Source organism: Chiloscyllium plagiosum, chromosome 5 (assembly GCF_004010195.1).
Source record: "Chiloscyllium plagiosum isolate BGI_BamShark_2017 chromosome 5, ASM401019v2, whole genome shotgun sequence".
In the NCBI taxonomy this organism is placed as follows: domain Eukaryota; kingdom Metazoa; phylum Chordata; class Chondrichthyes; order Orectolobiformes; family Hemiscylliidae; genus Chiloscyllium; species Chiloscyllium plagiosum.
Window position 1 is genome coordinate 21,639,611 of NC_057714.1, and position 14,586 is coordinate 21,654,196.

Genomic DNA, 14,586 nt, shown 5'->3' on the forward strand with positions numbered 1-14,586 from the left:
GATGTGGTGGAGGCTGGTACAATTGCAACATTTAAGAGGCATTTGGATGGGTATATGAATAGGAAGGGTTTGGAGGGATATGGGCCGGGTGCTGGCAGGTGGGACTAGATTGGGTTGGGATATCTGGTCGGCATGGACTGGTTGGACCAAAAGGTCTGTTTCCATGCTGTACATCTCTATGACTCTATGTAAATGACAAAAAGTAGAGGACCCAACACCGTCCCTTGTGGCACTCCACTGGTCACAGGCCTCCAGTCTGAAAAACAACCCTCCACCACCACCCTCTGTCTTCTACCTTTGAGCCAGTTCAGTATCCAAATGGCTAGTTCTCCCTGTATTCCTTGAGATCTAACCTTGTTAATCAGTCTCCCATGGGGAACCTTGTCGAACGCCTTTTGATTATTTCTACATCTTAAAAGCCTATTCTGTCATAATTTATGTGCCATGACTTGTTGTATGAGCATTGACTTTGTTAATCAGCTTGTGTCATGATCATTGTGGACTGCTTGGGCCAAAGGGTTTGTGGGTGGCACGGTGGCACAGTGGTTAGCACTGTTGCCTCACAGCGTCAGAGACCCGGGTTCAATTCCCGCCTCAGGCGACTGACTGTGTGGAGTTTGCACGTTTTCCCTGTGTCTGCGTGGGTTTTCTCTGGTTGCTCCGGTTTCCTCCCACAGTCCAAAGATGTGTAGGTCAGGTGAATTGGCCATGCTACATTGCCCTTAGTGTTAGGTAAGGGGTAAATGTAGGGGTATGGGTGGGTTGCGCTTCGGCGGGTCGGTGTGGACTTGTTGGGCTGAAGGGCCTGTTTCCACACTGTAATGTAATGTAATCTAATCTAATCATGATCAATGACATCAAAACATTGCCCTTGTCATCTAGTAGCCACTGTCAAGGTTTATTGATTAGATTCCCTACAGTGTGGAAACAGACCCTTTGGCCCAAGCAGTCCACAATGATCCCTCCGAAGAGTAACCCACCCAGACATATTTCCCTCTGACTAATGCACCTAGCACTATGGGCAATTTAAAATGGCCAATTCACCTGACCTGCGCATCTTTGGACTTGAGAGGAAACCCGTGCAGAAATGGAGAGAATGTGCAAACTCCACACAGTCGCCCAAGGCTGGAATTAAACCTGGAACCCTGGTGCTGTGAGGCAGCAGTGCTAGCCACTGAGCCACCATGCTACCCTAACTGCAGATAGCATGATAACAACTAAAGACTGAGTGCCCCATGTTTGCTGCAGGGTAGCATACATTAACAAGCATAAAATATTGCGGTGTCAAATGCCAGTGAGGGAGTGGAATTTCTTTTGTATCTTGGATGTTTTAGAATTGCCAAGTGATATTTGCACAGCACCCAGTGTGCTGCCAGTGACTCCTTGGGCCCGTAATCCTTAAGACGGACATGTGCTCACTCCACCTTCCCAAAATGATTCGAAAATCTCCCTCAAGGAACAGTTGATGGGAAAAGAGTAGATCTATATTTCATCTTTTCCACCCTGGAAGGAGACAGATGTTCATTCCTGGTTAATTGTTTCAGATATTCATTCTCCATGTCATGCTGCAAGCCAACAAATTGCAAATTACACGTGGGAAATTGGTGTTCACCATTAGTAACTGAGATTTACTGTTAGCGATTATTGATTTACTGTTTTGGCAGTCCACTGTTATCGCCTTTGGAAAAACATGTTACGTAAACTTAGATATATCAAGTTCTCTACACGTTGGGCTACATCTTTTTTTTGTAGCTTGACTGATATTAATGTTATAATTTGCAATGGAATGTGACAAAATATAAAAATCAATTACACTTGATGGCACATTGTACAATTTGAATTGCCAAGTTGTTGTGTTCACATTAAAAAACACAGCTTATATATGTTTACTTGAGAAAATCAGTATTAAAGTCTAATTCTGTCTATTATTAAAACAGCTTTACAGAAGCAGAGTACTCAAACAGATTGCTTATATAAAACTAGCTTTTATTTTCTTTTTAAGTCAAAAGCCTTGCATCAGTGAGATACGTTTTCTCTTAGATTGTGATTTTTTTTGTATTTTTCTGCATATTATTTCTTCAATTCTTTGAAAAAAGATTAAGAATTTTTTTAAGTGGCAGATTGACAACATGAAATAAGAGTTTAGTCAATTTAATGCAATGTGTAACAGTCTATGATAGTTTCCCTTTATTTCATCCATGAGGAACATCTGCTAAGTTGTAACTGTGAGCTGTAAGGCATTTTTACTTGTGAAATGAAAACTAGATTATAAGGTAGACCAAGCAGGTGGTTTTCTATTTATTTATAAGGAAATGTAACGCATTCAACAAAGAGTATTAGGTCTACAATGAAGACACAGCATTCACTAGTACAAGTGGGGGTGTTGTAAAGAATATGTTGATATCCTAACTTGTAGCTGCTTCTGAGCAAGCATTTTCTCTCATTTTGTAAATCAATGATATACTGGAATTATGATTTGTTACAAAACACAATTATTCTCACAAATGTCCTTGTACCAATAGAGGTGTGTCAGAACCTGAATCTAAATATTTTTCTTAAGCTTTGGCTCAATTAAATTACATGGAACATAGGAATCTCTGTTTTGGAGTAGATAGTTACTTAAGTTTGTTGTCTTTTCCTCCAATATTAGTCTATTTTCTTCCCCATAATTATGTAAGTTTTATGAGGAGGTTATTAATATTCTTGTGTTTTTATTTAGTTGTCTTAATTAAGGAACAAGTCTGAATAAATATTATTAGCAAAAGAGACAGCTATGACATTGTGTCAGTCTGGTAGCACTGCAGCTCTGAGACACTTTGTGGTTTGTAGCTGTTGACTTAGTAGTGCTATGCTGGGACTATATTCATACAGTGCCTTTGAATCCATACAGTATGGAAATAGACCATTCGGCCCAACAAGTCCACACCAACCATCTGAAGACCATCTCACTCTATCCTTGCAATCTATACCTGCAATCTATACCTCCAATAACTAATCCGCCTAACCTACACATCCCTTGACACGATGGGCAATTTAGCATAGCCAATCCACCTGCACATTTTTGGACTGTGGGAGGAAACCGAAGTATCTGGAGGAAACCCACCCAGCTGTGGGAAAAATGTGCAATTCTACACATACATTCGCCCAAGACTGGATTTCAACCCTGATCCCTGGTACTATGAGGCAGCAGTGCTAACCACTGAGCAACTATGCTGCCCTTTTAATAGGAAATTATTGCTAATAAACAGAATTAAATATGGTATCACCAAGGTATCTGGAAACCAGAAATCTACAGACTGCATATAACCCTAATTTGACAGCATCTCCAATATTTAGTGCATGATAATCTAAAAACAGCCAACATCTAGGAACTCCTGTGCTGATAACACACACATTCCTAAGGAAGGGAAAGGAAGTCATGTACATTCAACATTAGAATTTGTGCCCAATGCTAAGGTAGGCTGATGGACCTGGCATTAATTCAGTACTATCCAAAAAACATGTCATTAATGCTGTCATTAAGCAATTAAAGAATTCCATGGAGTTTGTGTCTAATTAAAATGCACGCTGGCTCTGGGTCAGCTTTGTGCATTGTTTTGAAAAGTTTGGAGCCGCAGTGCTTTGAGTTTGCAAGAATGTACTGGGTGAAGAGTCAGACTTAGACTAATGAGAGCAATGCTCAATGCACTTCAGCTGTTTGGCATCAAAAGCCCATAGTTAGTGTCCTAATCACATGATCAAAATTGAATTTTTGTAATAATTCTAAACCTGAATAGCAACGAAAAAATGTTTTAATAGAATTCCTTTACATATTCACGTGGGTATACAACTTGATTATTTTTGGCCAAGTTTTATTACAATATTTTCTTGGTTGTACATAATCCCATTTGTTGACCCCCAACCCCACCCCATCCCATTCCACCCCCAACCCCCTATCTCCAGAGTCAAATTTGAATTAACATTTATTGCAATCTGAAGGAGTTGAGTAATAACACAAAACATGATAGTTTATACAAAGTAACTTGTGCTTATGACATTTCCATATAGCAGGGGAACACTCAGTCACAACTTATATAAGCATAGCAGATTTCATTTATTAGCAGTCAGGTTTATGTTGAATTAGTATGAATTTACTAGTCATAATTTGCTGCACATCAGCCTGAATAAGTTTTGAGTTGCTCAAGTTTAAATTTACAAACGTGCCACGTCAAGCAAGTGCACTTGCTGTCCAAAATGATACATTACACTTTCTGTTGACCATGGGATACATGAAAATCTGCAGAGAAACCAATTATTGGGTTTGTCTCACAAATGCACTAAACAATTACTTCTGGGGTAAGGAAAGCATAAAGTCATTGATAAAAAAAATAAGCCGTATCATCATAATAGGATGAATTATAATAATGCAAATATCTATATAGGGAACTGTCTGTGATCCTTTCTGGCAATGAGCTGTGGTTTGCCTGCAGATGAGACCCCGAACCTAAACTGATGAGAGATCAGTCTTTAAAGGGGGACTGTGATTTTTAAATTACTTTGAGTTGAATCTACAATCTCATGTAAGATTTATTTTTGAGGATATTTTAAAAACTTGTTTTTTTCAGCCATTTTTGAAGAATATTGACCAACTTTTGCACTGAGCTATTTTTAATTGCTCAAATTGTTGACATTTTTTAAATAAGGGCGCTCCAATGAACAAAATAATAAAATTCCTATTAGGAAAAATAGATGAACAGGAGGAAAGAAGAAACAATTGATCAAGTGAAGTTATACCTAAGTTAGCCAGCCTTTACCAGGGAGCCATGTTTACACACTGTTCTTGCATAGAAAATTGTCTTTCCAATTCTTAGCTCACTCAAGAAGATATTTTTGTCCATTTTCTTGGAAACTAATGTCTCGGCAACCTCCACTACAGGAACTAATTGCTACTAGCTGCCATTGTAACTGCAGTTGTGAATGGTTGTATCTCTGGTCCATTGCAAGCTGCCACAGGGAGTCTGAGCAACATCATGCAATCTGTAGCTAATATACATAACCAGAAATTGACTGATGTAATATTTGATAGGGCAAGTGGCTTGACTGCCCTCTGTCCAGGCAATGGGATGGTCAGATAACACACTTGTGCATTCGTGACTGGGTTTCTCTAAAACCTGTTGTATCATTGATCACCCTCATTTTGCCCTGTCGCCTGCTGCTCACAATGTTTCTATTGCCATGAGCAGCAAGGACTTGTATTCTATCAAAATGTGTCTGTGATTAGCAATGCATGATCTAGAAGCGAATTCCAACTTCCCAGATAGTGAAGATAGCATTTCTATTATGATAAAATGCTAGGGTTGTTCAAGTCATAAAAATGGGAATTACTGTATCATAGCCAGACAAGCTACTCTCCTTCTTGATCAATGTACAGAATGAAAGCCAATGCAGTCAATGAGGTCATTTTAACCGCAAGTTAAGCATCTTGTAACTTTTTTATTAATTCATGAAATCTGGGCATCACTGTTTGGGTTGGCACTGATTCTAAAGGACAGTAAAGAGTCAATCATTTTACGATGGGACTAGAGTCTTATGTAAGCTAGAACTGCCAAGGATTGCAGACTTCCTTCTCTAAAGAAGATTAGTGAATGAGATTTTATATTCTTAACAACAATTGACAGTGGTTACATGTCACCATTAAGCTAGTTTCTCATTCCAGGTAATTTTTCAATGCAAAATTCACCATCTGCCTTTGGTGGGGTTCAAACCAATGTCTGCAGCCTGGGGTAAATTCACATTACTGCTATACTGCTATCTCTCCTTATAATTACACTTGATATGTCTGAACAGGGAGATATCAACAACAAATCCCCGATAAACTCCCATACTGATCACCTTTGTGCTGCATCTTGTATAACTCTGCCACCTGAGCCCAAAACCTTTTTTGGAGGGGAATGCGGGTGGAGGGCTGATGGGTATATTATATTGGAGGAGAAAGTGAGGTCTGCAGATGCTGGAGATCAAAGTTGAAACTTTATTGCTGGAACAGCACAGCAGGTCAGGCAGCATCCAGGGAACAGGAGATTCGACGTTTCGGGCACAGGCCCTTCTTCAGGTATATTATATTGCCCTTCTCATTCTTCCTAAGAAAATGGATCTCTTCACACTTTTACTGTTTTAAATTTATTCTGGCAGTTGTCCTGCCATTCCACCAGACTACCATCATTTTCTTGAAATAAACTATAATCTTCTCGTGATATTTCCAAGTTTTCTTTTGGTCATTAAAGTTTGAAATTCTGCCTTGAACATTCAAGTATAGATCACTTAATATAGAACAATAGAAGCATTTGTCCTCTTAATGACCTTGGAGGACTCAATTATACACCATCTTTCAGTCCGAAAATAACTCATCACCTCTACACTCTGTCTCTATTCACTCAGATAGCTTCACTGCCCCTTTTTAATCCCATGGGCTTCACCTCTGCTGCCAAGTGTCATGTAGCATTTCATCACATACCTTTTGGATGTCCTTATATGCCACATCAATTGCGTTCCCCTTATCGCTTTGTTACTGCATCAAAAAGCTCAAGAAAGCTAGTTAAACATGTCTTTAATAAATCCAACTGGAATTCTTTCATTACTCGACATTTGTCCAGATTATCATTGTTAAAACCTTTCAAATTGACTAGTGTTTAGTTATTGTGTTAATACTTACACATTTTTCTTACCAATGGAGTAAATATGCGTAATTCTCTAATCTGTCAGTACTGCTCTTATGCATGCAGCAATTCTCAAATATTTCTCAGGATTCTCAAATGCATTCCATCTGGTCCTGGTGACTTGTCAAATTAAATACAGCTAACTCTCCTAACACATTCTCTTTATCAATTTTTCCATTATGTCATTTCTCAACTGCCTCTTCTTTCATTATGGTATCTGTAGTATTTTCTTTTTTAGTAAAGTTAGATGCAAAATTTTCATTTAGTACCTCAGCCACATCCCCTGCCTCCATGTGTAAATCACCTTTTTGATCCCTAATCACCTCTATTCTTTTTATTAAATTTAAAATAAGTATTCACTTACTGTAATCATATGCTGTAGCCAACTTGTAGAGGACTCAAATAGGTGGAAAGGCAATTTGCAAGAAGGATACAAACAGCTTATAAAAGGACATTGATAAGTTACAAAGTGGCAAATAGTTGGAAAATGGAGTATAATGTGGGAAAATATGAAGTTGGTCTTTTTGGAAGAGAGAACAAAAGACCAAAATATTATTTAAATAGAGAAAAAAATTGCAGAATGGTGCAAAACAAATGGACTTGGGGGGGTGGGGGTGGGGGGTGGGGGTGGTACTTATGCACAAAACAAGCTAGCACATAGGTGCAGCAGATATTCAGGAAGGTTAATTGGAATGTTGGTCCTTAATTTAAGGATGTTGGGGTATAAGAGCAGGGAAGTCTTACTGCAGTTGGACAAGATGCTAGTGAGACCACATCTGGAGTACTTGAGCAGTTTGGTCCCCTTATTTAAGGACAGATAACATTTCATTGGAGGCAATTTAAAGAACATTCACTAAGTATGTAAAGATTGTTCTCTGAGCAATGGCTAAACAAGTTGGGACTCTACTCACTGAAGTTTAGAAGAATGAGCAGTGGTCTCATTGAAACATGTAGAATTCTTAGGGCATTGACAGGATAAATATTGAGATGATCTTTCATCTCATGTGAGAGTCTAATACAAGAGATTATAGTCTCAGAATAAAGAGGCGTTGATTTAAGACTGAGATGAAGAGGACTTTCTTTTCTCAGATAGCTGAGAATGTTTGGAACTCCTGGTAACATATCACTGTCAGAGCAAAACCCTTGTGTATATTTAAGGCTGACATAGATAAAGTCTTGATCAGTCAGTGAATCAAGGGTTATGGGGAAGACACAAGAAAATGAACGTGAGGAATGTTGGATCAGAATGAGACTGCTGAATGCTGCAGCAGATTTGAGGGGCCAGATGGCTTACTCCTATTCCTATTTCTTACAGCCTTATACCTATAGATTTTTTTTCTAACTTCCTATTTTATCTTTGTTATCAGGCTCTTCTCTTCCTCCTTCTTAGCTTTCCTTTTTTTTGTCTTCCTTCTTGTACTTTCTACACAGTACCTGATTTTCAGTTGCATCATAAACCTGATATCATTAATACACGCCATGTTTCTGTTTCAGGTTACCCTGTACCCCTTTAATCATCTGGGAAGCTCTAGATTTATTTTCCTTTTTCAGTTATCGGACTGTAACTTGACTATTCCTGTTTAAAGGCAACTCATTATTGTGTTCTAATTTTCCTCACCAACCTTTGGTTCCAGTTTACCTTGGCCAGATCTATTCTAACCCCACTACATCTGGCCCTCCAACAATTCATTGTAATTACTTTGGTTTGTTTCTTGTCCTTTTCCATAGCTATCCTAAATCTTGCAATATTCTCAACACTGTTCTTTAAAGGTTTCCATTAATTCTTGTTCTACTTCATCTAGCTCAATCCTAGAATCAGTTTCCAGTAATTACACTTTCTATGTGCGATTGGAACCATACTGATCTGAAATAGTCTCCTGAACACACTTCAGAAATTCCTCTCCCCTTTCTGACATTGACATTAATTATTCTAATTTACACTGGAGTAATAATGAAAGCCCTATTATAAATACTGTAGTTTTGGCATCTCTCAGTCCTTTCTATCTTGCCCCTGAGTTGGACATCTTCAGAACAAACCAGTTGTTTTGTTGCATTTCCATTGGTTTTTAGATCCAATAGATCCCCTTTAGGACATCCTCTCCCACCAGCAGTTTGGTAATTTGTTTAATCAATGCTGAAACCTATGTTAATTTCTTTCATTTCCTATCGTCCCTGATATCCTTGCATTCAGGAATATTTAGTACACAGTCCTGCCTTATTTGAGTCAGCTATCTGTTATCAGTATATCATATCTCAGATGCACCTGCAAGGTGTCAACTTACTTATCATCACCTGTCTGTTCACATGTATGCAGTCTGAACCTATCTTGAACCTCATTGTGTTCCATTGTACCCTGCTGTTACATAAAGTCAATAGGTTAAGCATAAGACAGTAGTGAAGCAGTGGTTTAAGAATAATTCTCAAGAAAATGTATTCTATTGAAAAAGAAAAAGAATCTATAATAAGGATGCAACATTCATGGCTAAATAGGAATTTAAGGATGGGATCGAATTGATAGCAAAGGTATACAATTGTGAAAAATGTGTTTTTAACTGTTGACTGAAATGAGAAAATAACTGTTCTAAGAACTAAGGATTGCTGCATGTTTTGGAAGCAAGTAACCTGACACTCATTGTAGACATTTTTTACACAGTTGTTTGTTCACACAGTGGTTAGAGTTTGGCTGCAGATAAATTGGAGCCAAGAGACTGTTTATTGGTGTACGTATGGTTTGTACAAGTAGCTTGGAGCGGCACGGTGGTACAGTGGTTAGCACTGCTGCCTCACAGCGCCTGAGACCCGGGTTCAATTCCCGCCTCAGGCGACTGACTGTGTGGAGTTTGCACATTCTCCCCGTGTCTGCGTGGGTTTCCTCCGGGTGCTCCGGTTTCCTCCCACAGTCCAAAGATATGCAGGTCAGGTGAATTGACCATGTTAAATTGCCCGTAGTGTTAGGTAAGGGGTAAATGTAGGGGTATGGGTGGGTTGCGCTTCGGCGGGTCAGTGTGGACTTGTTGGGCCGAAGGGCCTGTTTCCACACTTTAATGTAATGTAATCTAATCTAATCTGATTAGTCTGTAGACCGGTGGCCACTTAATAATGACAAATGACTTCTGCTTGCCAACCTTCCTTCTACCTTGCAGTGACTTTAAAACCTACCCGTTCACCCTTTGTGTTTCCTTGCTAATGTCATCAATCTATCCCCACCCAAGGCTCCAAACCAACCTGGATCCAGGATGCTAATAGGGCCATTATTAGTGGAAATTGCCTAATACTGGAGCTGCCTGGACTATTGGAGCTCCTAGCCATTCACATTAGCTTGGAAGTGCACTGCCTGACACTGAGAACTAGAAGTCGCACTATCTAGACTCTAAAACACTGGAGCAGAAATAGATCATTTAGCCCATCAAGCCTGCTCTCCCATTCAATGAGATTATGTTCGATCTAATAATTCTCAACTCCAACTTCCTGCCTTATCCCCATATCCCTTGATCCCCTTGCTGATTTAAAACTTGTCTGTCTCAGTCTTGAATATACTTTTAATGACTCAACCTTCATAGCTCTCCATGATAAAGAATTTCACAGATTCATTGCCTCTTTTTCATTTCCATCTTAAATGGGCAACTTCTTATTCTGATATTATACACTCTGCACCTAGACACTCCCACATGGAGAAACAACCTTTTGTATCTAAACCATCAAGTCCTTGAAAAATCCTGTATTTTCAGTAAGGTCTCTCATTCTTCTAGATTCCAGCAAGTACAAGTACAACCTGCTAAACCTCTCCTCGTAAAACAGTCCGTCCAATCAGCCCCAGTGTGAACCTTCTGATTCACATCCATTTTTAAATCGGGGGACAAAAAATCTATTCATGTCGTTCACCTGCAAAAACATTATAGATGCAGGGCAAGTTTGCTTTAAGTCTGTAGCCTTGCTTCCAATTTATCTTGTGGGGATAGGATTTGAACTCTGGTCCCAGAACATTGCTTGGATCTCTGGATTAATATCCTAGTGATAATATCTCTAGGACGTCAACTCCCCTCACATGATTTGGACCCCGGAATAAGAACGTTGATCTTCAATGTTAGCTGCTGACTAAGTTAAATAAATATGTGCCGTGGAGCTTAGAGGGATTAAAATGATTTCATTAAAACATGCAAGATTCTGAAAGGAATTGGCAGAAACAACACTGAGAGGTTATTTCCTTTGAATGAAGCAATTAGAACATGGGGACTCAGCCTCAGGATAAGGGTGTCAGTCATTGCAGAGAAATCTCTTCACTCAGAGGCTTGTACATCTTTGGAATTTTCAATCCAGATGATTGCCAGATGAATTATATTTGAAAGCCATTGATCAGATTTAACAAGCGTTCTGTTACCTGCCAAGTCAGATGCTTCTTGCAAGTGGTCATTCCATCCATTGGGTGAACAGCAACACAACTGACTGAGACATTGTAGAACTCAGGCTAATAATGCCACTGGAAATGCTGTGTTTTTGCTCTACTCCAGAATTTTCCTTTTAGTGATTGCCCATGAGACCTGTCATCCTTGCCCAGCTAGGCCAAGCTTGGAGTGTCCTCTGCTCAGTGTTTGAGACACTCTATTGTGTCCCTGTTTCCAAAAGCTGCTTTGACCCATTAAAAGTGGTTGGAAACCTTATAATGTTCCAACTGCCTGCCTTGGCATTCTCACCAAGTTGTGAGTTATGACAGATACACATGAGTCCTGTCATGGCGTTCAGATAGAATGCCAGATCTCATCTGAGGATTTCTTGGTCATCTCCTACTGCAATTCATGCATGATATTTGATGAACTTATGGGAGATAAAAGACATGATTTGGAATTAACAAGAAGAAACGATTCAATCATTTTCCAGAGAGTAGGGGTAGCATCAGATCAACAAGTGTAAGTGTGTGCCACATAGTTGTGACATATATAATTTTGTACGCATGTATTTGGGAAAACCATATCTTTCCATCTCTAAAGGATATGTCCTTCACCATTCTGCTTTCTCCTCTCCAGTGGTCAGAGTGGTAATGACTGGAGGGTCACCCCCATTTCTCTGAATTATCTGCTTGAGCAGGACTAGAAAGGATACAGGTATACATGTTAGAAATAAGGTATGTGGAGAGGATAAAATAATACTATTTGTGGAGGTTCATTGTGAGGAATGAGTATGAGACTGCACTTAAGATGAGGTTGAGTGCTTTTGTTGGTTGTAAATATTACTTTTGCCTTCTCAGCCTTCTTCCCTGATGTGAGCAAATCCCAAAGTTATAATTCTGTTTTAGTAATTCTAAATATCTCTGGTTCCTTGTAAAATTTAATTGCCTTGTTTTACTCTTCTTTTTATTAAGGACACTTTGTGCATTGTTGTGCAATCAGTTTACATCATGGCTAATAGAAGTTCTTGTCACTTCATTTTTAACCATCTTTTTATAAACATGTTCTTTTCGAAAGTTAATGTTGAAGAGGAAAAGCGAATCAGAAAAATCTGTTGGCTTTAAGCGAACTAACAATGCACCACAAAGATAGCAAAAGAATAGAATTGAGGATTCATGGAAGTTATAAGCAAGGCTTTGACAAATGACCAGAAGGAACATATGCTGGAGGAGTAGGAAAACAATTGCTAGTTTGTGCACATTGCCAGAGGATTGAAAAGGCAACTGCGCACTTGGCTCTTGGCACAAGTAATTTTCATCTGCAGTTTTCCCTACCAAGAAAGTCTATAAAGACAAAACAATTGCAAAGCATGCCTTTTCTGTTTAGTTGGATGAAAAACAATTCGATGGAAAACTGTCATGTTGAGTCTCTCGGCCACAAAAAAAAATTACTTGCTGTGCTCAGATCAAGAATGCATTTGGCCTGTCCTTCATTGAGCTGCGAAACAATTCTGGAAAAGAAAACTCAGAAGATGACTCACCTTGGCATGCTGTTTCGCACTCCTGTCAGCTGCGTATCAAATTTGTACAATGTAGAGATAGATGTAAATGTATCCGAAGATACAGCTGATGCATTCATATTCCAGATTATTTCGTTGAGTAAAAACTGAATATTCTGAAGAGGAAGGACAATCTTTGAGACACTAATGTAATTTTTAGAAAAATATTCCTGACAATTAAACATTGCAGTATTATTTTGATAGGGAGGTAAGCAGCTCAAGAGGTGAGAATGCTCTCTTTCAATATCTGGTATCATGATTTCAATCCAGATCAGACTACTGGATCAAATCTGCTTTTGGTGCTAGCTGGAAGCTTTCTCAGTTAAATGACATTGGGCAGCCTCAACACTATTGCCTTTCTATTCCTGCTCAAGCAGATAATTCAGAGAAATGGGGGTGACCCTCCTAAATACACAACATGAAACTGACCATAATTCAGCACTGTGGACATTTAATTGGCAACTCTAATGAGAGAGGCCACAATGATGTGTGGTGCAGGAAATGGAAACATGAATCTAGTGCAGCAGGGGTTCTGAACTTAAGGTAGGTTGCTGGGCAGGAGAATCTTAGCTTTACATCATCTCCAAACTTTTTTTATATTTGGAACAGGTCGTCCATTTGTAACATCACTACTTCAGCAAAAATAATATAATTCTTTCTATTCATTTTGTCCCACAAAAACCGAACTGGTCTCTATGATCTACATGCTATGCATAAACCTGATTTGACAAACATAGTTTCTGATTAAAATATTAATTGCAGTGATTCTGAATGTAGTTATGCCCCAAAATAAGCAGTATATTCTATTTATCCCAAACTACATACAAAAAGAATGAAAAACAGGAAAGTGAAGTCAGCTGGCCAAATTGTTCTCTCACTTATGAGCCATGTGCTGTAGTATCAAAAATTCCCATCACATTTCAATTTTAATATCTTTTGGAACGCTACCAGCAGTTTTTTATAGTCCAATGCGTACATCCCAGAAATGAATGATGATAACTCAGTTATTTTCTCTTAACATCAATCCTTTGACTCAGTTACTTTTCAATTAATATTAAAAGAACTATAATTTGGAAAATAATTGAAACCGCAGTGTTATTTAGATCTGAACCATTTTACATTCTTGGCAGCTGACAAAGGGTAGCACTGTGCCTTGTGGCAAGAATCAAGCAAATTTACACGTTTGCAGTGGTATGTAAACACACTGCTGCTCATCAGTATGTATTGTGATTTCTTGCTCATTAGCATACTTTTCCCACAGAATGTAAAAACTCATTTCAATTGGATGATCAGAGACTTGGAAACGTGCCTATTTTTGTTTTGAGCTCACCCCAGGGTAGTGAGCAGCCTGTGTAGCTTTATCAGCAGAGATCAGCTTGTCTGTCAGTGTACCTCGAATGAATTACACTCCTCTGAGCACAACCATCCAAAATATTTTATTTTCTGCCGGTCCATAGATTAATCAGCAATGGACATCTGTCTGTGCTATTATTCATTCCCTGGTGATAACTGCAGTGAAGTCGCTGTGGTGCATTTTTTGAAGTGGGTGGTTGAAACAGTTCCTTAAGCTTATTTTTTTCCAGTTTTGGCTGTTGTATTTAGTCTGGTGCGGAATGCAAAAATAACACAAGAGCATGCAGAAATAAATCTTGACTTCTTTCTCTTCTCTACAGGCGGCACATGCCAAAGCAATGCACTTCCTGCCTTAATGCGGCCGCCAGTCCCAGCTATGCAGCCAGCCTTGGATATTAAACCATTTCTTCCATTCCCACTGGACTCTGCTGCTGCGGTCAGCTTATTCCCCAATTTTAATGCGGTGAGTTCTTTGGTTCTATTCTCTGTTGTTGATCAGAGATAACTTTTGCTGTGGTAACATTTCAGCGGCTGCTTTAATATTCCTGAAAGAGGAAAGGATGGCAGGCATGCACGATGAGTCCTTTAGAAAATGTCC

The 14,586-nt window shown here is 39.0% G+C and overlaps 1 protein-coding gene across 6 annotated transcripts in view; it reads left to right on the forward strand.

Moving 5' to 3' along the window:
• Positions 1–14,586, forward strand: part of LOC122549745 (zinc finger protein 385D-like) — a 1,019,967-nt gene that overhangs the window by 696,785 nt on the left and 308,596 nt on the right. For all 6 annotated transcript variants that reach the window (XM_043689686.1, XM_043689685.1, XM_043689687.1 and 3 more), the window contains one exon: positions 14,309–14,451. In XM_043689686.1, coding sequence (XP_043545621.1) covers positions 14,309–14,451 — 143 coding nt within the window. The remainder of the gene's footprint in view (positions 1–14,308; positions 14,452–14,586) is intronic.